Source organism: Amphiprion ocellaris, chromosome 13 (genome assembly GCF_022539595.1).
Source record: "Amphiprion ocellaris isolate individual 3 ecotype Okinawa chromosome 13, ASM2253959v1, whole genome shotgun sequence".
Lineage (NCBI taxonomy): Eukaryota > Metazoa > Chordata > Actinopteri > Pomacentridae > Amphiprion > Amphiprion ocellaris.
The window spans coordinates 12,004,055-12,027,326 of record NC_072778.1 but is presented as its reverse complement, the minus strand read 5'-3'; the positions used below and the strand labels follow the sequence as shown (position 1 = coordinate 12,027,326).

The window sequence follows — 23,272 nt, the reverse complement described above, 5'->3', positions numbered from 1 at the left end:
TTCTATCTCCTGATTTTGTGTGTAGACATCTCTAAAGTTTTTTTGTTTTGTACGACGATTGTCCACAGTAGCGGTGAGTGAGCTGTCCCTGCTGGATGGGCAGTAGTGGCTAAAAAAAATCCCTCAGTACAAACAAAAAAAAAAAAAAAAAAAAGGGCGGGGGGGATAATAGTACATTAAAGCCCTTCCCAAACAATTTCACACAAAGCACCAGCAGTGATGAATTTCATGTTAACTAGCGATGATCAGTTTGCCAGAGATAACCAGGGGAGCAGAGTAATGATGAAGGCAAATAGGAGTATGGTGGAAAACCTCAGAAAGCTCCTAACAAAAGTTTCTGAAGCTCCAGATAAAAAAGCAATTCAAAGGAAGGATTCCAGTGAAAATAAGATCAATGCAGAGTTTGCTTAATAGGCTCGCATCAGCAGTGTTTGTGTGATTAAAACTGAATTACTGATTTTAAAAAATAAGTGAAAATAATGAACCTGAAGTAGATGTTAATGTCAAGAGGTAGCTGAGAGTTCACATTTGAATAAACGGTTTTGACCTTTTATTGCATTCCCACCATTCCAAAAATTCTGTAAATTTTTTTAAAAATCAAAATGTAAATATACATCATAGTCTAATTAAACTGTCAGAATCACAATATTGTCAGAGTTGTGAGAGGAACAAATATAATGGCATTTTCATTCACTCTTAAGCACACATGCTGTTAAACACGGAGGAAAACAAACACCCGAACAACAAACAAGCATGTTGTCAGGCAAAAAAGATTCTGTTGTCTGAGTGTGATACCTGAAATTGCCTCTCATCCCGCGAAGGCCGATCAATAAAACTGACAGGACCTGAAAAAGCAACATTTACTCACCGTCATCCACACCCTTTTGTATTTAGCTGACAAAATAGACACGACAGAAGCAGGTGTATTATTAAGAGCTGATACTGTATTCATTTCATGTTAGTATGGGGCTGGTGTTTCCCGAGTCGTCCTCAGAATTACGGTAATATATTTCCCTAAATTTTCTTGGCAGAGGGGAAATAGTTGATTTATTATAGCTTGTCATTCCCTGGGATTTGAGAATAACGTTCACATTACTGTGAACACTGCTGAAGGATGTGACTTTACTTTTTGCTCTGTACTGTGTCAGACTGTAGGTTCTGGAAGAGGAGCAGAATAAGAAAAAAGAGCAGGTGAAAACTAAAGTATTTATAAAGTGGAATGCAAGCTGAAAACCATTAGGTAGGTGTGGCTGATTTGCATTAAAGCCCAGGCTGTTATATTATGATCATGAGTCATTTCCTGTTTCTCAGGAAAGAAATGTTGTTCTGGGATTCAGAGCTCGTGTAGTGTTTTCCAAATAGTTCTCTTTTCTTTATAGCTATAGTTTATGAGATCTCATCTTATGACTGCCATTTAGATGCCATTTTTTTAGTATATTACTGGTAATTATGGGCTTAAACTTAGACTTTTGATTGGATATTTGAGAATCAATGAATCTAAACATTATGTGCATTTATTTTGTTTTGTTTTTTATTTCAAAAGATACGGGGCAAAGGTCATCATGGAGAAATATGTGCTTTATTATGAGTGTGACCTCGATATATATTTTATATTAATACTGAAATATTTACGGTCTGAACTCCAAGCATCTCACTGTGGGCTCAAATATAAATGGTGAAGGCATAGCCATGGCTAAAAGTAGAGAGAACTTTATAATGTCTGCAAAGTAACAAAACTACAGTGCCATCCATCCCAAAAAATGTAATTTCTTTATATAATTACCTGACAAAAAAGTAAAATTCACTATTATTATTACCAATACTAGTAAAATGGTGACTCTGTATGTGACATTTTCCATTAGTTTCCATGCTTGTCTCCTCTCTCCTGCAGTTCAGACGCAATGTTGTTGAATTTTTATGACATGACTGTTGGTTGCACTTGAGCAACTAATGGCTTCATCGTTGCTCCAAAGAGAATTTCTTTAGTTTTTGTTGAATCTGCATTGATAATTTCTTTTGAGCAATTTTAAAAATGAAACATGAAGAAAGAAGCATTTTGATGAAATACCACAATTTTCCGGGTAGATTTGGTGGTACGGTGCAGATGGGTATTTCAGTGACCGCCAGAAAGTGGAAAATTCGATGATTGTCTTTGTGCTCATGGTTTCTGCTTCTGATAAATGGAGTAATTTTGGCAATTTGAAAAAAAAATGTAGCATGCCTTCCAAAACCGCAGAAGAATTATGGAGTTCAGATGATTCATACTATATAACAAAATGGGGTTTATACGCTGCTCTTTGAGATACATATTGTTATGCTGAACCATGGTTAGTAGTAGACTTCTGACTTGTCTCATCTAATGTGGTTCTATGTGCTCTCTTTTAACCCAGTGACCAACAATTATGCTCTCCAATTCAGCAGCTGCAGCCAGCCATTGGTAAGCGTGTCCCTCTTTCGAGAACGCTGCTGCAAATGGCTAAAAGAGGAAAACAAGCCTCCTCCCTCCAGGTAGTGACAGCTTTATCTTACTGCTATTATGGCAGTACGGACTACAGAAACGTCTTTTGTGCAGTAGAGCACCCATGCTCCTACTGTTATATGTTTTGCTACACAGACCCTGCTTGGAACTGCAGTTACTCGCCTTGTTTGGCCAGATGTTTGCTGATCAAATGTATTGTAAAATGCTACCAAAAAACTTTAAAATGCTACTAAGTATAATCCTATTATTTTGAGACATTCTGAAAGAGGTAGCCTTGTTTGGTCTTTGCTGTTTTTGATTAGGTTGCCATAGCCCACGGCTCTGCTTGTTGGACTGTTTAGAGGTCACGAGGCTACATCAACAGGAAGCTGCTCAGCTGAGATTTCACATCCGCCTGCCTCTCACCATGCCGGCAGTCCCGCCATTCAAAAGCTCATGCGGCTTTGACTGCCATGTGCATACTGACCTGTTAAATTCAGAATATTGTATTGTTGTCTCTGTGTGCACATGCTTTGCCAGCCCATTCTGTAGTACACAATGGTCTGACTGCACCAGACTGTCATTCTGTCACAGGATGACAGAAAAATGCTTTGGCTTGTTTGGATTTCTTTAAACCAATCGCAGTTTTCATGGGCAGCGCGAAGGCTTTGGTGCGTCTTCAAAACAGTGACAGGTGGAATTTTTGTGGTGGAACATTTGCATGCAGGGAGAAAAGCTTGGTGATTAAACTGGATAATCCACAGAAGAAAAAAAAAATAGCAGAGCTGCTTCACTGCATGTCCCAAATACTCGCCAAAACATGAAATTTTCAGTGTGGTTCTTTGCTAGAGGTTGTTGTTGTTTCCCGTTGTGAAGAAAATATGCAGACTGTGGAAGTGGAAGGACAAAGCTGCTTGAAATGAGCGGCTTACACCCGCATCCTACATCTCATAAGTCAGACTAGTGTGAATATGCCACACATGGATGCAGTGAGCCTCATTTTAATCAGGGTCAGTGTGCTGTCTAATTAAAGAACGGCCTTCTAATTAATTGCATTACGAGCTGTAGAAAGAAGAGGGTCCTTTAGACGGAGAGGTGTTGGTCCATGTTCTCATGTGCTGGGGCGACACTAATTGGTCTGGATTTGCAATCTGCCAGAGACACACAGGGGCTCTAAATTAACTATTATCAGTTCTTGCAGGGCACAGGTAACTTAGTGGTGGTGCTTCTGGTAAAACATGGCCTGTGGAACCTTGGACTAGTCAGTTAATGCTTCATTTTGCTCCTGCCAAAGTCAGCCGGCAACAGTTTCGTCAAAGACAGTATCTGTTTATCTGTGTTATTGTAGATTTAATTCCAAGAGGTAGAGATAAGATAGTCTACTAGGGAGGAATCTGCACATGGCCCATCTTTCCTTCAGGCTCACCACTGTCTTGTGAATAATAGTGTTGTGGAATTTCAGCAGTATCTAAAGAGGATGAGAAGGCAGACAAGGAAAGACACACTGGAGACTCAAATGGCTTAGGTTGAGAGTAAGGTTTACTGATGTGAGGAGAAGTGATACAACAAAGCAGCAGTTCATGTGAGCAATGCCAGCATCGGTTCTGAGGATGCTCTTCAACCTTCAGGTATATATTGTAGTTGGGAGGGAGGCCAGATTTAATAGACTGCCCAACATAGAGACAACTAGTCTGGATCATATCTAACCTTGCTTACTCAAGGAGTTCTACCATATCTTCCTTATACTATAACTGTCTTCCTCAAGTGATATAATAGGGCGCCATATGGTCTGGACCCGATCACGATCTCTGGCATTCAAGAGTAAAAGCTAAAACAGAGTTTAAAGGGTCAAAGGTGGTAACTTGACCTAATCCTGTTGGATGATTTAGGATGATGTCAGCTAACCGCTGCAAAGAGATACCTCTGCTAAGGTATCTCCTTGTAGGGAGTGCGGTTGTTGGTCAGCTAAGAGGTATTAAAGTAGGGTAATTGCTGTCACTTATATTTAAGCACCACTTAACATCCTCAACTAATCACTTTGCTAATTCAGAGTGCTTTATTCACTTCTGCACTCACTGGACATGTAGTTTGCCTTTGCTTTTTTTTCCAATCTCCATTACTTATTTCCTAAGTAATACAACACATTTAAATCCACATAAGTGTGTACAGCAGTATATCAACTCATCACCAGTAATACTGCTGTGATGTTTCACGCTTATTCTGACAGTCTTCACTAATATGGTCTTCTGTCGGTTGTTAGTCCATGCTGTTGAGATCAGGACAAAACTAGCCTGTACAAGCACTATATATAAGGTTAATAGCTCAGTAAGGATGTACAGTGAAGGCAGCTCCACAGCTAAAAGCTACTGTTTCATTCAATAACCCTGCTAATTTAGTATAGCGAGTCCACTTTGAAGATCCTGAAGAAATATTTAAGTGTCTATTTGCTTTTGACCTCTATTACAGTCTCTAGTGTTCTGATGAAAAAAAGAGAGAAATACTGCAAGATGTTTGAAATCATCAGAAAAGCTTGTGAGTGGACATTTAAACTGCTGTTATCAAGGTTGAAAGAGAACTTTCATGCTCAGTGCTTTCAACATTATTTTCCCTGGTTGTCCAAACGTGCTGTCCATAATACCTCTTCTAAGCGCACTATGTGCACCAGTTTATCCCTATTCATTTCACTTGGTTGAATTGCCGGATTTTGTACTGTAAAGGCATTTTGTTAGATGGGGAAGGCCAGAATACGATGGATTCCACCAACAAAACAACAGAAAAAATGATATTACAGGGAGAGACATCATGGGGAGGTTTTTAGAATCATTTGACATGAAGGGCAAAGCATGTCAGACAGAACCTGGGAATACTATTGTAGTACAAAACAGTGGTCATATGAGCAAAGCAGCGAGCTTGGTCTAATAATTCATGGTAAAATTGAACAAAGGATAGTAATTAGTGGCAAGACGAAGTTGTATAAAGCAAATATGATGTTCCTTATTCCACGTTTCTTCAAAATCTGATCCCCAACACACTGTAGTGTAGTCATTGTCAAACAATATTGGTAGTACAATATAGAAAAGTTTACACCCCTCCTATTATTCTTTGTGTTATTTTAGTTTGAGGGATAAACATGCACTAAGTTTTAAAAGTAAAGATTATCCAACAAGTTCAGATGTCATACAAAGCATCTCTATGGGATGAAATTCCCTTTACAGGACAGATTAGATCTGATAACGAATGCAGTGGTATGTTAATGCTTATGTTGCATATGTTGTTTCAATGGAAAGTTACTTTTACATTTTGTTAGCAGTAAATTGTTAATGTGTGGGATGTACATCTGTTTAAATATATTTATGTATGGAGCCACTCTCTTAGTTTTCAATTTATAACCCTTAATACTCTCATTACCACTGGAAACTTCACCTTCCACATCTTTTTTCGATTGTTCCTTCAGCCCCAGATACTTTTGCAGCTTTTTCCTGCTCTTTCCTCCTGATGTTGAGCTGCCACATCTACCACAACTGGCCTCTTCCTCTCCTTGTCATCCAGCACTGTGTCTGTTTGGTTAGCCAGCACCAGCCACTTTGGGTGGTTTGGCCCATGAAGGCTTTCGACTCTCCACTCCATAACTGGCACAGATGTTCCTGTACACTCTCCCAGCCACTTGGTTGTGCCTCTTGGTGAAAGCTATCCCAGCCTGTTTCTGTGGTCCTGTCTGCTGTGGTGGACCCCTGCCTCAATGGATCAGGTACTCAGGGCCTGTTCTTGTGTGGCCGTGATTAGAGCCTCTGTGCTGTCCTTCAGACTGGCCTTTTCTAAGCACTCTATCTGCTGATGGTTCAACCCATGGAGGAATTTAGTCTTCCACAATATCTTTTCTTCCTCCTCATCACCCTGGCGTTTGCTTCTGAGACACTCTCTGAGCAGGTTCAGTTCTGATCATCTCCCCTCCCTTTGCCATCATACAACCAAACTTATCCTGTCTGTGTGACATCCTGATGTTCTTGCCTTAGATCCTGGTGAGGTGGATGAATGAGTCACTGTCTCATTTGCTCCTGGCGCACAGCTTGAGGAATTTGTACACATGTATGTGTGTACAGGTGGCTGATGGTTGCTCTGGTTCTTAATCTGTAACCATTCCTTCAGATAATCCGACAAAGGGGATTCAGCCCTATGCAGAACAGCAGGAGGGACAGTGCATCACCTTGATACTTGGCCTATGGTGATGGCCTCGCAGTTGGGAGCCAATGTTGTTCTCCACAGCAACACTGAGTTCTTGATAACGTTATCAAAGTTCTATGCCAGGCACTACAGTCTCCATGTGTAGAGCATTGAGTTGTAAGCTTTCTTGTACTCAGTGCAGGCAGTTTTCAGGTTGGTCTGCCGAGTCTTAGACTCTTACTCTGTCAACCAGTAGCTGGTGATGTGACCCTCTGGTATTGGCTCATGTGCCTACTCCACCTGCTTTGATGCCTGAGAAGAGCTTTTAGGTTGTGGAGAGGCAGGTTATCAGCTAGTAGTACTGAAGGAGTTGCATCTTTGTGGGGCTCTCTGATGATCAGGATTGTCTGCTTGCCTGTCTGTCTGTCTGTCTGTCTGTCTGTCTTATATATCTTATCTATCCCCTCTATCTATTTATCTATCTAATATATTGATATGTGTATATATTAGATGCAGCTTCACTTTTATAACTAGGTTAGCAGCAGATGCCATTGTCTCTCTCCCTTGCAGCATGACTAGAAAGAATAAGAGATTTGATTCACCATCAACTCTAACAAATATACAAGCAGAATTTAGCGCATCATAACTCAATTATCCCCTTTAATTTGAAAACTGATGATAAACAGGTAAATAGTACTTTCCTGGAAACTCACCTGGATGAGTTACACCAAGCATTCAGATGTTTATATGTAAATAACTTCTCTTTTTAAAAAGTCACTTTTAAAGTTATATTTGTTTTTAATTTTGTGACAAATTTTACAGCACTGGACACAATGGTGATGCAGTAATATAGTGAAGTATGTCTGCAGCTCCTGTTCGTCCTCATTGTAGGACTTCCCTCACTTCATGTCAGATTAGAGGTTGCTCCCTTCCTTTCCAGGTGCAACTTTATTTTTGTCATACTCTGATAACACAACCAAGGGTACTTTGAGATGAGTGAAACCATTTACCTTTCAGTTTTCGCCCTTTTCTCTTTATAATTTAAATGTCATTGAATGTCCTCTTCTTCCCACGTTCTGTGGTGTCTCTTAGAAATGTGAATTTGTTGGATGTGATTTTAACCCATGGCAACAAATCCACGGGAAATAACAAAGAAAAGGTGCAGCAGGCATATTTATACAAGTGAACTTGTGACAACAGCTTCAATCTCAGAGTTATAGTACACTGTGATTCACCACAGTTTGTGGATAAAGGAAAACAGATGAGCTTGGCATGGCTTCACATTTTATTTTCCCTTTTTAAAAACACTTTCTTTTATTTATTCACTGCAGTGCGTTTGCTGTAGCACCATCCACACATACTGACTTTTCTCACACCACAGACAGCTGGGAACAAGTCTGTTTTGTATATTGTGGCTTCAGTGAAAGGATATATGTGTGTCTGTGCGTGTGTGTGGTCTGCTCAGATTAAAGCCTGTCAGAAAGCCTTAAGATCAAAGCCTTTGTGGCGCACAAATCTGATCTGTCACTGGAAAAGCCACACAGTTTTGTCTCCTCCATCTTCGAGGTAGAGAGCAAAGTCACTCACGTGTTATATTTCAGTCTGTCAGTTACTAAAGTCATGAACACTTTGATTTTAAATGTGCCATTAATGCTGTGTAAGTACACTACTGTCATGTTGGCACAGGTCTGAGGAAAGCTAATAAAAAACAGATATGAAAAGTAATTTTTGGAGTATCAGAGTAATCTAATTCAAATCAATGTATTGGTGATGTGTCAGGAAATAGCACTCAAAAATTCTAATTTAGTGAAACGCAACATTACCAGAGAAATACCGTAGATTTGATGTTAGGAAGCACATTTAGTTGATATTTTTATGACGTATGATAAATAAAATGACCTGCTTGCAAACATTGAATCACAGACCTCTGTTTTTGTTCCAGTTCTGTGCTTCATGAAAATGATGTTGATAAACAGCTATTGCGTAGTGAATGTTGTGCATGTTTTATGTACTCATACAGGACGCTATAATACAACCCTGTTTACTCAATTTATGGGGTTGGTAGCAAGGTTATTGGTTAAATAGTTGCTAGATACAGTTCTAATGCGCTGTTAATCTAATCTAAATCTAAACTTAACCCACTAAACATCAGCACTCTAACATCATCACTGTGAGCATGTAAACATACTGAATTTAAGATTTAATCCAAAGTGCTGCAGTGCGTCTAGTACTTCCTTTAGAGCTACTCAAGGCTCTTTTCTTTAAAAAGCAAGCATATAAATGAGAATTAGATTGTAGACCAGATCTCAGATGCCTTTATTTACAAGTGCACAGTAATAAAAGTAATACAAATTTAATCATAAAAACCTATCATAATGCGGTTCAAGTGCTGTTGGTATTGTTTTGGTGGCATATATAAGTATTTGCATGCCACTGTAGTTTTTTTGTATAACCTGAATTAGGGCCTTGTTGCACCTATAGTTGCACTTATGACTGGCAGGTCTTTTAAAATTAGTATAACACTGGAAGGTGGCAATCTTTGTTTTTAGCAAGGCCTAACCCCATCCACTGCTGCTGTGGCTAAACTGAAGCAATTCACAAAAACAGAAATGTTCCTAAAACCTTAGTGGTCTCTTAGAGCTAAATTCTCTTTTTTTTCCCCTCTTGTCTTTCCTCCATTTTCAATTTGCAAGGTCAGTATACATCAGCACTTGGTGCTGTGCATGTATATGGACTTGTTTGCTATATAATAGTTCCATGGTTGAAAAAATACTTACAGTTTCTTGGCTATTGGTCTCAGCCCTGTGCTGTTATATCAGTCACATGTTGCATAGTATGTAGTCTATGAGAAGAGAGCACAGCAGTAGCTAGAAAGGTAATAATGGCTCAGTAACAACAGAATTCTACAGAGCATTGTTCCATCAGGCTAATGAGTATGGCCCAGTAATGGCAGATCTGTGATTACAGATGATTAGTGTTTTCCTGTGCTGGCTATGACTCCAGTCTCTATAAGTTGTTGCTGCTTGCTAACTTGAAGTCACCCCCAGAAGGACAGACAGCTAACTGATGCAGGTCTGCAGTACAACAGCTGGAGCTTTGCATTTGCTGGCTTAGAGGCTTTGATTGCGCCTCGCTCCGGGTCGTCTCCAGCCTTAGTCAGGTCCTCCGGCTCTCTGAGGAGGACTGATGGAGCACTGACTCATTAACAGCAATGTGGATTTAGCCTTGTTAAGGGACCCTAATGGATAGATTTATCTCATTACATTTGGCACTTCATTAGATACACATACTGTTGGACAAATGGCATGTGTCCCTGCAGAAGCGCACACACACGTACACAACTGTACTGTACTACTTTTCACACACTGTCATTCATTAAGGCGATATAATGACCTATGGCCGTGTACTCAGGGTGTATTTATAATCTAACGAACTTCAGCACAGTGAGGCCAACGTCAGAGTGACTGTTGAACCAGTTTATCAAACTATAAAAAAAAGAAAATCTATCATGCATGCCAGTGTTAAGTCTATAAGTCATTATTAGCATTCTATTGAATTATATGTATAGGGAAAGACACACATCTATCTATCCAGATGTCTGTGTCTCTGTGTGTTCTTGAATTTTTGTGTGTTTCTGTGAATTTCCGTGAATGTTAAATGTTATATATTGTTATATGCTTTACCACTCAATTTCTAATTAGTTCAACAGCTGCCAAAGGTGCAGCTATTTGTAATGGTGTGACAGGGGCTGGAAGAGGAAGGTGAGTCCACTGAGGCTGCAGATGTACAAGGCTCAGACTTTTGGCTCAGACTTTTGGCTAAAGTACCGCTCACGATGGTGCTAAAGGAAAAGAGAGGGGATCAACAGTCAGTACGGTTTATCCCTCAGGAAACATGGATATCTGAATCAAATTGCATGGCAATGCTTGAAGTATTTTGTTGAGATATTTCAGTTTGGGCCAAAGGAGTGAACTGACTGACCAAATGGCATCCCTAGAGCGTGTCTAGAAAATGCATCAGGCAACATATCATAAAATATCAGCTACATCTCCTCATTACATTTCAGCCTCTGTGCATATGTCAGGGCCTCGCTTCAGTTCCAGACACTCCAACCCAATAGTTATTGATTAACAGACAGCAGGCATTAAATTTTACAATAGCAGTAAAGATTATATGCAGCCGAATGGAGACCCCGTTGAGAAAATATTCTGTATTATTGTAGTTGCCAGGGGTACTAATAAAGCCAACTACAGTGTTTATTAGCTGGAAAGTAATTAATGAAATGACCACAGACATGTAGCTTTTCATTATTCACTCCTCTCTTCACCAGCGTCTCTTTTCAAACAATGCATAACAAAGACTGCCTCAGGGCCTCGTACAAACTGCCTAAATTGTCCTTTTTCTGTTGGTATCAGCATTTCACAGTCATCCAGGATGGCCTTCTCTCTGCACTTGTGATGTGGTTAAACAAAAGCAAGGGAACAGAATGAGCAGTTAAAAAGCTGTTGCTGTGTTTAAAGACCATGACTTTACTCGCTGACTAAATCAATAGCAGGTAAATGTGTTTTATTGGTTAGCTCGACAAAGCAACATCTGACTTATTGCATTGGCAGCGTTACTGTCTGCGATGATGCTTTTAATTTTAAAATGTTGCCTGGCAGAAACCTCACAGAAGACTGTTCTTGTTGAAAACAGGGTCAAGCACCTTTTATAATTGAATATGTCATGCCTTGTAGAGAATAAAACATATTCAAAAACAGATAATGCAGTCTAAAGCACATTAACCTGTAATGTAATGACATGAAAAATGTCATTCTCTGGACTAGTCAGTGGTTTTGTTGTTGTGGCTGTCCAATGTACACTACCACCACCACCATGTTGAAAAGTGTGGGGTCACTTAGAAATGTCCTTATTTTTGAAAGAAAGGTGGTTTTTTTCAATGAAGATTACATTAAATGAATCAGAAATACAGTCTAGACATTGTTAATGTGGTAAATGACTGTTCTAGCTGGAAACGGCTGATTTTTAATGGAATATCTACATAGAGGTACAGAGGAACATTTCCAGCAACCATCACTCCTGTGTTCTAATGCTACATTTTGTTAGCTAATGGTGTTGAAAGACTAATTGATGATTAGAAAACCCTTGTGCAGTTATGTTAGCACATAAATACAAGTGTGAGTTGTCATGGAAAACATGAAATTGCCTGGGTGACCCCAAGCTTTTCAACGGTAGTGTATGTAAGAAAACACAGGTGACTAAGGCTTTTTTTTGTTGTTTCTACAAACATTTTCTAATCATTTAGAGCAGTGGTGTCAAACTCATTGTAGTTCAGGGGCCACATGTAGCCCTTTTTAATGTCAGGTGGGCCAGACCAGTAACATCATAGAGTAACAACCTATTAATAATGACAGATCTTGTACCAGATTTTATTGATGACCACTATGGCCATAAAGTGCTGGAATATAACTGTGTATGTTTGTGCAAGTGCTATTCTTGAATACAATTATATGTTACTTGAGTGTCTTAGTTTTATACTCCTCTTCTTCTTCTTCACAGATGTCGTAGAGATTTTCTACACAAAACACATCACCAGTTTGTAAAATATGATGCATTGTTTATAGATGAAACCACAATGAAGTAGTTAATACAGAGAAAAACAGTTCTGTCACACAATGAGTACTTTTGATACTTTAAGTAAATTGTTGTTAATTTTAGTCCATTTCAGATTTTTTGTTTTGTTTTACAGTGTTAGTAAAGCCCCTTTTTCTTCAGGAAATATATTGTCCATTAGCTGAAAAACCAAACTGACATTGATCCAAAATTTCTCTTCATGCAACACCATATTTACTGTTTGGAAATAACATGCTGTCATTTAAGTCATTGCATGTAAGTGTCTATGTTGCATTATTAAAATCTCATTCCACTGCTCATGACAGGCAAAGTTAACATTAGTTTTGTTTTTTAAATCACACTGGGGGAGAATCTTGATAGATTACTTTCACAGTGGCGGCTACAAAACTGCTAAGTGCATGTTGTGGGAATCTCAGGCTGTCAAGAGAGTCTCTAATTTGTGTTTACATTTTGCAAAGTGACGGATGCGCTTTAATTGCATATTGAAATAATTCAGCATTCGCTATCTGTTGGCAGGATTTCTCAGTTTGCGTTGAATGTTTTTGAAGGTGTGACCAGATGAAGAAATTAAGATAAATACACATACCACTGTGTTTACTTTTCACTTCAATTTTCTTTCTATCCAACACACATACGGTACATTAATTCATTACGAAAAAACAGCAAGTCAAATAAAAGAGATAATGCAAATCCTGTTTCTGAGTGACATTTTTAATAATTACATTTTTCATTCCACTAACAGTCTGAAAATCAAATCTAACTTTAAAAATTGGCTGTGGATTAACTTTCCATTATAGTTTTAGTTTCCAAACACTTGAGAATTTTCATGTAAATAATGCAAAATCTTTAAAACATAAAGGTAAAATAACATTTTTTAATCGATGGTCATCAATTAATACTGACAGTACAAGGGTTTCCTCTTCTTTTAATAATTCAAATTTTGACAAGCTCTGTCCGTCTCCTATACCTCATCAGACATTAAATGTCTAAATTATAGAAAATATACAAGCTAATACAGAAAACGCATACCCAATAGACTGGCATCATAACTACAAGACATATAACTCTAAACAAAGAAAAAAGAAAACAATGAGACCCTATTTGACTATGCTAATAAATGGTTGCTTGATTCTCTCTAACAGATTTGCTGCATTTGAACGTAGAAAGCCTGCACCTTGCAAGTTTGTCGAATTTTTATTAGAGGACACGGCATTATGTGCCGGTCAGGCTCCAACTTTGTGACAGATCCATTCAGCAATTTCCCTTTTAACTAAATAACATTAATTTGTGGAGAAAATAATTCTTATCTGCAGCTACATTAGAAGAATAGGAGTCCTTCAATTTATTTTAACTGACTCAGGATGCTGTTATTCAGTCATTATACCTGAGTGCTGATTAAGCGAATCTTTGCCGAAAACAGTAATAGCTATTTAATCCTGCTAGAACAATCAAGCCCATCCATCACGCCATAAGTATACAGTCTTCGTATCGCAAAAGTCCAAACAGCAATAAACAAATGCCTTGGAGTATTTGTGAATACAGCAGCTATGGCCACACTGGCAGGAAAAAGCAGCTTTGTAGCAAGCGTTAAAATTAATGGCCAGCTCTTACAAATCTTTTTCAAACCACGAAAATATATAGCTGTATCATAATCCCACAGAGGTGTGTGTATATGTGTGTGTGTGAAAGTCCTGGTGGCTGCATGGGGATTCTCACCAGCTCCCTCCCCCAATATCTTTCACAAACTCTCAGAATTTTTAGCTGGTGTGTTTGACAGGAGTGATGATCAAGGGGGCTGCATTTTTACCTCCATCATTAGTACAGGGGCTGAAGAACGGAAAGAGCTTCTCAGTGAAGTGACATCCAGTGAAGGAGAATATTCGGGCTCTGGCATCCACGTCATAAAAGCACACCTGACCCTCCTCATAATCCACAAACACCCCAACCTTTTGAAGCATCTCCCTCCTTTGGAGGTTAATGGCAGGGCCTGCGTTGGCTGTGAGCTCGTTTCCTTTTCTCAACCAGATAGTCCAGTATCCGTTCTTCGGACTCAGCCTTATATCCCCCTTCCTGTTAATGGATTCGTGTGCAACACCCAGATCCCACTGTGTTTTGTCTTTTACCTGGACCTCGTAGTAACATTTTCCTGAGGAGAAGCCTTCCTTGGCCAGGACGTTCAGGACTTCATCAAACCTCTCTGGTTTGCTCAGGACGTACCTCTTTTGGTTGACATGTGTGACTTGCTTCCCGTCTTTAGAAACGTTGAGACTGGGGTTTGCTGTGTCAGGATCCAGGGTCACATCCACAGCATGCCGCTGCATCTGTTTAAAGTTGGGATCACACAGCATGCTTATTTCTCTTGTGATTGTTGCCTCCAGTTGATCCAAGGCGGCCTCAGTTGGAAATTGCTCACTGTTTGGAGTCACATCAGACCAGTCCTTCACCTTGGGTGAAATGATGGTACGAGAAAAGAAAGTCTCGAGGAATTTGAAGGGGTCATCGATGAGTGAAATATCATTATGCTGCAGATCTTTCTGCTTTATTTGCATAATTTCTCCCTCCAGTTCATTAATGAGGCCTTCTGCTTCTTCTTCATTTTTTTTCTGCCTCGTCTCAATTATCTCAGTCAGTTCAGCTTGGGTTCTCCTCATGTAGTCCACCATAGTAGTCATAACATGCCTGCTGCATGACAATGCTTTACCTGCAGTATTTCTGCTTGCCTGCAGTGAGTGTTGAATCTCAAGAATTTTCTTCTGACGCACCTGGATCAGCTGACCCATGTCTTTCTTTTCCAATCCCAGCTGAGTTTTCCTCATTTGAGCCTCCTCCTCTAGAGCCACTATCTTATGTGTTTTATGATCACTGTCTTTACAGGATTCACACAGAAACTTTCGATCCTCACTGCAAAACAGCTCCAGAGGTTCACCGTGTTTCTTGCATAACCTGCTCTCCAGGTTTGCAACTGGGTCGATCAGCTTGTGTTTCTTCAAGGCTGCAACATTCATATGTCGTTCCAGATGTGTTTGGCAGAAGGACATAAGACACACCAAGCAGGACTTGAGGGCTGGGAGCTTATTTGCCCCTGTGCAGAGAGCGCAGAGCACATTTTCTGCTTGTTCAGAGTCACTATGAGACGTTTTCTGAGCAGAGGTCTTGAACTGTGCTGCCATCTCAGCAATGAAAGTGTTAACTCGAAGCATTGGTTTGTTGTAAAACTTCTCATTGCAAAGTGGACATTGGAATATGGTATCGAGAGTGCTCCAGTAGTCTGTGATACACTGAAGACAGAAGTTGTGGCCACAGGGAATGGACACAGGTTTAGTGAACATGCTCAGACAGATGGAACAAAGAAAATTTTCCTCAGTCATTAGGTTTGTGGCAGAGGTCATGTCTAAAATACACAAGAACAGATATGAAAACATTAGAGCAGCATAAAGTCACTATAGTGTCATTATTGTCAGTGTTTGAAATTACAGAAACAAACTTGTTTGCATAAAAAAAAAAAACAAGACTGCAAACTTTTTAAAGAATGTACTGTACCTGGTCTGAAGGATTCTTTAAAATATGGAGGAAAGTTTACAACACAGGTGAGGAAAGTGTACAACACGGAGCACTTTTCTTTCTTTCAGTTTCTGTTTTGGCGTGACTTTAGAGTCTCCTCCCATTTCCTCATCTAACTGGGACACGTTAACCCTTCATACGCTCTGTTCACTGAAAACCATCATTCACAGCTTTCACATTCTTCCACATTCATCAGAGCTTAGAAACATAGGATGTGTCTCAAATCTCAACTTCAAACGCTTGCCTAGGCTACTCAGCGATTTCTTTCAGGCATGCTTTATTATTCATGTTACGCTTTGCTTGTCAGTGTTTCCACAATGTTAGTGTGCCATAAATCCCTCTCATGCACCAACAAAATCAAAGTTTTGAAACGGCACACCATGCCAAATTCAAAACAAGTTTGTATGCATGCATGCATGTGTGCTTTCACACTTTATCCAAGTCTTTGACTTCCCTATGATAAACTGTAAACACTCAAACTGTGCTCTATCCTCTGACGAAACAATGCTTTTGAACACAATAGCTTCCCTGCATCTTTGAATGGCTTTGTCAGAGCTGTAAGAATCTGTGTCCGCGTGAAGGTTTCTTTGCATTAGCGGCATTCATGTATGTATTTCCAGATGCTGCACCCAGATTTATATACAATATGCGCCCTGGAGGAATGTAGGAGTGAGCCTATAATAACAGGCTGAACACTGATAAATGAAAAGGAAGAAAGTGAGAGATACAGTGCATTGTACTTAACCTTTCAGTGACACAAATTAATTAGTCTTCTTCCTGTTTGATATGTCAGTTACACAAGGTATGTGTGAAAAAAATAGTGTGTGTATGTGGGTGGATGCTGAATGCATCATCTCATTGCTCCATTATTCAAAACGTGTGTATTTGTTGTAGATTTATTGTGTAAATGTAATGGTGCAGCCTCAGCAGTCATAAATGTAAAGACAAAAACATTAAGGGAACAAAACTTTGAAATATCATCATAAAACACCAAGACTTAATGTATATTTGCTCAGAACTGTAAATTGTTTATATATACAATTTATGTGCTCAGGAAAAAAGCTCCCAATAGTTCTCCACATGTTCTCATCTGAAAATAATCGACCAATTCTGATCAGGATCTCCTGAGTCACGTCTTATTCAAGCCTCACCTCAACACCCCGACTAACATAAAACATTCAAATGACATTTGGATCAGATGGAGATTCCCTTTGATCCTGGTCTGTGTGAAGCTCCAGGACTCAGGCCTTTCTTCTCCTCTGCATGATCTAATGATTGGTTCATCGAGAGATGAGAGAGGTTTTTGGCCTCCCATCTTTTATTTCTTCTCACTCCTTCCACCTCTCATCCACCAGTGCTTTCTTCCCACCCCCCACTTCACCCCTGTTCTCCAACTCATCGGGCTCTAACCTTGAAAGCATTAATAAGAGATTAGAGGAACTGAAAGTGCTAGAGGACACAGACCTCCCTCTATTAGAATTGGATGCCTCCTGTTAGGTGTCTGCTTAGTTTTGAAGTGAGTGTAAATCCAGAGGAAAGCCTGATCTCTACAGCGCAGCCTACAGACAAGAGAAGAGCTGTAACTTGGACTCAGTGGTGGACTACAGATGGATTTGTGTGATGACAGAACATCACAATCAGCCAAACACACGTAATGTTACAGTTATCTTCATTATAAGATTCATGGACAAATGTCTGTGGACACCCTCATCTACCTGTTGAAGGTTTTACTCCATTAAGGGGGATTTTAAGGGAAAGCTTGTACTTTTTGAATATTTTTTTATATAGACAAAATACACATTGAAATAGAAATGTAACGAAGTATTACTTCTTGGCCAATATGGGGAGGTGGAATGATTACAGAAGCTGTTAACTCTCTAAAAGTACACTTGGCACGCAGTTTTCAGTTCAATGCAATACACTTCAATTCAGTTTGTTTCGTTTCAGTTCATCTATCCTTCATTATCTATACACCGCTTAATCCTCATTAGGGTCATGGGGGAGCTGGAGTCTATCCCAGCTGACTTAAGGCAAAGGCAGGGGACACCAGTCTATCACATGGCCACACAGAGAGACAAACAAGCACAATCACATTCCCACCTATGGACAAATTGGTGTAAAATATTCACCTTTGCATAATTTTGGACTGTGGGAGGAAGCTGGAGTACCTGGAGAAACTCCACACCTGCACAGGGAGAACATGCGACCTCCATGCAGAAAGATCCCAGGCCCAGGCCGGGATGCAAACCGGGGATCTTCCAGCTGCAAGGCAACAGTGCTAACCACCAAGTTTATATAGCGCTAATTCACAGCATATGTCATCTCACAGGGCTTAGCATAGTAAAGCACAGACCTGACAAAAAAAAATAAACAGAGAAAGGAAAATCCAACAATCCAAAGTTACCTATGAGCAATGGTGGAAAGGAACGAAAAAAAAACAGGAATAAAGAGGGGGAAAAAAATTCAGACAGACCAGGCTCAGGGAAGGTGGCCATCTGCCTCGACTGGTTGGGTGAGACTGGGAGTCAGTAGAAAAATATTCACAACTATTCTTTACATGACTCTACATGACAATGGATGAATCCTGTCCTGTTACTCTAACAGTCTTTGTTTTTCTTGCTGTTTATGATAATAACTGAAAACGTGTTTCAATAATGACAATTGGCCTTTTTTATGACAGACAATTTGACTTGTCATTGCAGGAGAATCACAGGCTAACCAAATTTCATTAAAAGATGGCTCATCGTGAACCTGCTTGCACAATAGAAGGGCAATGTCACTTGAAATTATTGTTTTAGTCCCCTTCAGTAGCCTGTGGACAGCTGTGAGCCAACTGAATACATGATCTTGACATTATTTGAGACCGTAATTTTTTAAAAAAGCATATAATTAAAGTTATTACAACAACTGTGTTGAGAAAAAGTCACCATAATTCACCACAATTTAGAATAATACTGTTCTTAACCTAACCAAATCCACACCCATAGGAAGGGAGGAATGAAACTTTCCAGATCTTGTCTCTGGGCTGTCTATATGGCTGCTTTGCTCTACAGTGTTGTGAGGCAGTAAAAGGCGAGTCAGTCACCTCCATCATTCTAGTTTGTTTACTACTTGGTCAGAGCAAGGAGTTGTATTATTTCCAACCTGCAGACATTAACGTCTGGAGGGAAGATAAATAATTAGTCATGAGATGAGTTTTACCCTTCATCCATCAGCCTGGGGATCATGGCTGCTATAGGAGAACTGAAGCCAAATGAGAGTCCTCTCCCTCCAGTGCTTTAGTTCCCCTCACGCTCCAGCTTTTAGATTTCTCCCCTTGATAGGACGACTTTGAAACACTGAAAACTGTGTACGGATGATTCCATTTTGTTAGGTCGTTCATGGAGTAAAAGCAGGTTTTTTTGCAACTCTTGTTAAAAGCACTGCTTTTAGCATCTGGAAGAGCCGGTAGAGATACTGCTTTTACCTTCATCAAAATTGCCTGGAAAAGTAGAAACACTGAACTGGGGTGCAAGTCAGTTCAAAGTAAATCTTGTTTGAGGCAACTCATGCCATTAAAATCTCTGTTGCATTACATCTTTTTGCCTCCCAGAATTTTTCACATCTTCTGCTCTTGTAACTTGGCAGTGAAGGGGAAGATTTTAGGGTTTGTAAAGTCATATGAGGGGGAATGGATAAATGTGGGACACCAGAAGTTGAGAAGTTTTTTTTGAAGTTCATTAAGTGATAAATTGAAACCAACAACAGAAAATGTATACTGAATTCCCACCTGACTGACGCCACAGTAAAGTCCCGCTGGTAGAGGAATATATTCTCTGGGGGATGTTTTCTTATTATGTCAGTGTGAGAAACCTTTTTTGAGAGCTGAATGTTTTGTGAATTGTATCTGGGCTTCTCCCCTGCATTGAAATCAGACCGGACATTTTCTTGAACCTGGAGTGGCGCCTGGAGATTTCAAGGATCAGAAAGCTTTTTCTAAATGTAAAGGCTGTTAAGCTATTTTATCTGCACTCTTATTTATTAAGCGTATGGTGACTGTTGAATTTTACACCACTATCTGAGATAGCCTCCAAACACCAGAGGAGTTAGTTTCTCTGATAGGCTGCTTCAACTGTTGAATTATTCATTTGTGCCATTTGCCAGAGTCAGTGTCCGTGACTGAAAATTTGACAAGGACCGAATGATTAAAGACTCATGGGGTAAATATTTTCGATGTTACGGAGGTCAAAAACTTCTGATAGTTTGCTGTTTGTCAAGGCTGAAAACTCCAAAAACAATAGATTTTTGGTCCCATAACTGTAGTTAAATGGCAAAACATTTTGAATCAGGATGTTCAGTGAAATGCATATTACATTACATGGCTAATATGTATGTTAGCACTTCGGCTTCATCTGGAGTCCACAGAGGAAAGTCTGGAATTAAGAAAAACAAATAAACTAACGTGTTCATGCTAGAAAGCCTACCAGCTTTTATTCAGACAGTAAAATGACTTGTAGAAGTCAAAAACCTTGATATCCCTCTCTGGTCATTGATTATCCAACACCTAAAAACTCATGTCTGTGTATCGAATTCACATATTTAGAGGCTTTTTTTTTTTTTTTTTTTTTTTTTACCATGAAAATGATTCCTTCCTAACTTTAAATTACTCTGCTTAAACACTGTGAAACGACTGTGTGCAACACAAGGTGTGATGCTGGAATAATTCAGTCATACATGTTCGAGCTGGAAACTGAAGAGAAATAATGATACGATGATAAGTTCAACCCCACAAGGTTGTCTTTTTTCAAGACTGTAATCTGTACACTGCAGTTTCGATGTTTATTTCACTCTTGATGGGCCTTTCAGCATATAAAAAACACCATATAGACATGTCAGCAAGGTAGAAAACCTGATTTTCTTTAAGATTTCTTTTATGTTGTCTTAAAATTCAATCTTTTTTTTGGGCACCATTGTTCCATTAATCAAGGTAGTCAATGTAGTGACTTTCTGTACATTGCATAAAACAATAAACTCTATATTGTAGTTTTTTGGCAGCGTCTGTCATGCCTACACATCCAAACATCTTCACGTTGCAATCGTTCAACCAGAGAAACATTACTATACTATGATACCTTACTATATACTCTACTTATTATATACTTTACTTTACTGTGATACTTTCTCAGATACCTCATGAAGTTTTGCTTGTAAATATTAGAGCAATAGACAATATGCAAGTGTTTTTCTAGTTTCGAGTTGTGCTTTCCTCTGACACACCTGTCAGATATTCAGGTGTGCAGACTGAGATTGTTTTCAGCTTCTTTCTGCAAAAGTGCTGGAGCCAGAATAGAAGCTGCTGTACTGAGCAGCTACATGAAGAACTGCAGGTGACTGTGGTCCGCTGTCACATGAAACACTACCTGTGCAGTGTGCAGCGTGAAATCTGATTGCAATCTTTATTAACCAACTTCTAAAACATTCCTAAAACAATGAAAGTTTTAATTGGGTGTGCTGTAAACATCCCCACCAGCGGTTCCTCTTTTGTATTCTTGACAAAGTGGAGTGTTTGCTGTTGTGGGATCAAACCCAGCCATGACAATACAAGGCATGAACACAACAAAGCATGACGAGCCATAAACAGGGAGCCAACAGTTTCCATTCCCTCCCTTGTTGGATTTTTCACAATGACAACTTCGAGCCGGCTCAAGTGTCTCCTTTGATTAAAAGGCTCCAACACAAGGCTAAACGCTAAACATGTCAGACCTTCATTACATCGGTTGTCAGGAGAAGGTAGCGGATATAAACCCAGATGCTTTTTAGAAAACAAAAGACCAAACAAAAGACATCGTTATCCAGACTGAGGAAAAGTTAGGTTGTGTAGGAATTCAATGTTATTGTTTCTGAATCTATATGAGCATATATCACTGTAATATTAACCTGCCCTTTCTGTAACCACAGGTGTCACCCAGTTAGGAGTTTTCTCTGCTCCTGAAGCACAGAAAATTCCTAAAAGCCAGTGAGGTACTGGTTCGATCAAGGCAACTATGGCAGTTTTATTAGCATTAGAAATTGGAGAAGTAGTGGGCACCGATAAGTAAATCAAATAATATTTAAAAAATACAGAAACTGTATGGAGGAACTGAAGGTCTGGGACTGAGGTCAGAGTGTGTGTGAAGTTTCACTTCTGCCAGTAGCTCACTGTCTACATTTAATTTAATCGGATTATAGGACTACTTTGGACAAAGAGAGCATTTACAGGCCAGCTGAGAATTCACAGACTTGCCACCACAGTTCAACGGCAACATATTTTGTCCAGTTTTATCCATTTTCCTACCACTGTAACTTGTGGCACTTTGTGTTGCTCAAATAAAATAACCAGCCAGCTGAAGACAGTGGATTTATTATACAAATAAACAAGTGTTTCAGTTCATTAAGGGACTATCAGATGTGTCACCAACTCCTCCAGTACATCCTTTAAATCATGTCATCTATAACTATGTGACAAAATATTGACACCTTACACACTGAACCTAAAACAATTTTTTTGTATTTGCAAAATAATCTCATAAACTGTTTTATATATAATAATTTCAGCATAATTTCTAAGATCTTGCATCTTTTATAATAATTAAAGTCTGTAAAATATGAAAATATTCCATAAAATTCTTTAAAAAAAAAAAAAAGAAAAAAAAAGTGTACTTAAACACCTACCAGGAACTAGGTGATGTAGCAGCTAACCTTAGCTAGCCGGCTAATAATCAGATATACTCAAGCACTGCTGTTACCTTATGCTAATTAGCTCATTGGCTAGTACAGTTTATGTTGCTTAGCAAACAATAATCAAAAAGCCAGTGTTTCCTAAATCTAGATGCTCTGTCACTAGTGATAGTTTTGCTTATACCTTTAATTGTGAAATTGTCACTTTTACTTATCTTAGTGAGCTTCTACTTGATCTTCTGTCTCCAGACTATGATTTTTCTGCTTATTGCCATACCTACCTCTGAAATCCTCTCTCTCTGTCCATACATCTCTTTTTTTTCAGTCACTCTCTGCAGCTTCAGCCACATTTAATGACTCGGAGCTGCAGCCCTTCCTTGGCTGTCACAGAGGGGCTTTTAACAAGGTCCTGCGCTCCTTTTGCTCTTTCCTCCTCATTTTAACATGCTGCCACCACTTTCCCCTCTCTCCCCTGTAATTTCGCCTTTCTCTGAGGGTAAAGTGTACAGGTGCCTGACTAAAGTAGAAGAGAGCTGGGAAGTGGTTAGAACCTTTTTTTCCTTCTATTAAATAGGAATCTGCACATTTCTCAGCCCCCTTCAGGCCTTTGTAGAGACAGATTGCTCAGAATTTGAATTTGCTTGATGAAAAGTCATGTAATGCATAAGAAAGTTCTATTTAAATAAATAAATAAACTAGTTTTTGAATCATTATGCATGTCCTTGAGTTGAATAAGGATGTGGTTGAAATATTGTGACAATC

At 39.3% G+C, this 23,272-nt stretch overlaps 1 protein-coding gene and 1 long non-coding RNA gene across 2 annotated transcripts in view; one reads left to right on the top strand and one right to left on the bottom strand.

Annotated features, from left to right (window-relative positions):
- Positions 1–23,272, top strand: part of LOC129350285 (uncharacterized) — a 241,405-nt gene that overhangs the window by 99,971 nt on the left and 118,162 nt on the right. The gene's annotated exons all lie outside the window — the stretch shown is intronic.
- On the bottom strand, positions 11,169–15,888 carry LOC111574466 (E3 ubiquitin-protein ligase TRIM21-like). The gene is made up of 2 exons (XM_023279074.3): positions 15,794–15,888; positions 11,169–15,644 (listed from the first exon to the last, which is right to left on the bottom strand). The coding sequence occupies exon 2, from the start codon at positions 15,640–15,642 to the stop codon at positions 14,011–14,013; it is 1,632 nt and encodes a 543-aa protein (XP_023134842.2). The 5' UTR covers positions 15,643–15,644; positions 15,794–15,888; the 3' UTR covers positions 11,169–14,010.

Bases quoted from the DNA above. Each gene is read 5' to 3' on its own strand.
- LOC111574466 (XM_023279074.3), bottom strand. From the start codon at position 15,642: ATGACCTCTGCCACAAACCTAATGACTGAGGAAAATTTTCTTTGTTCC.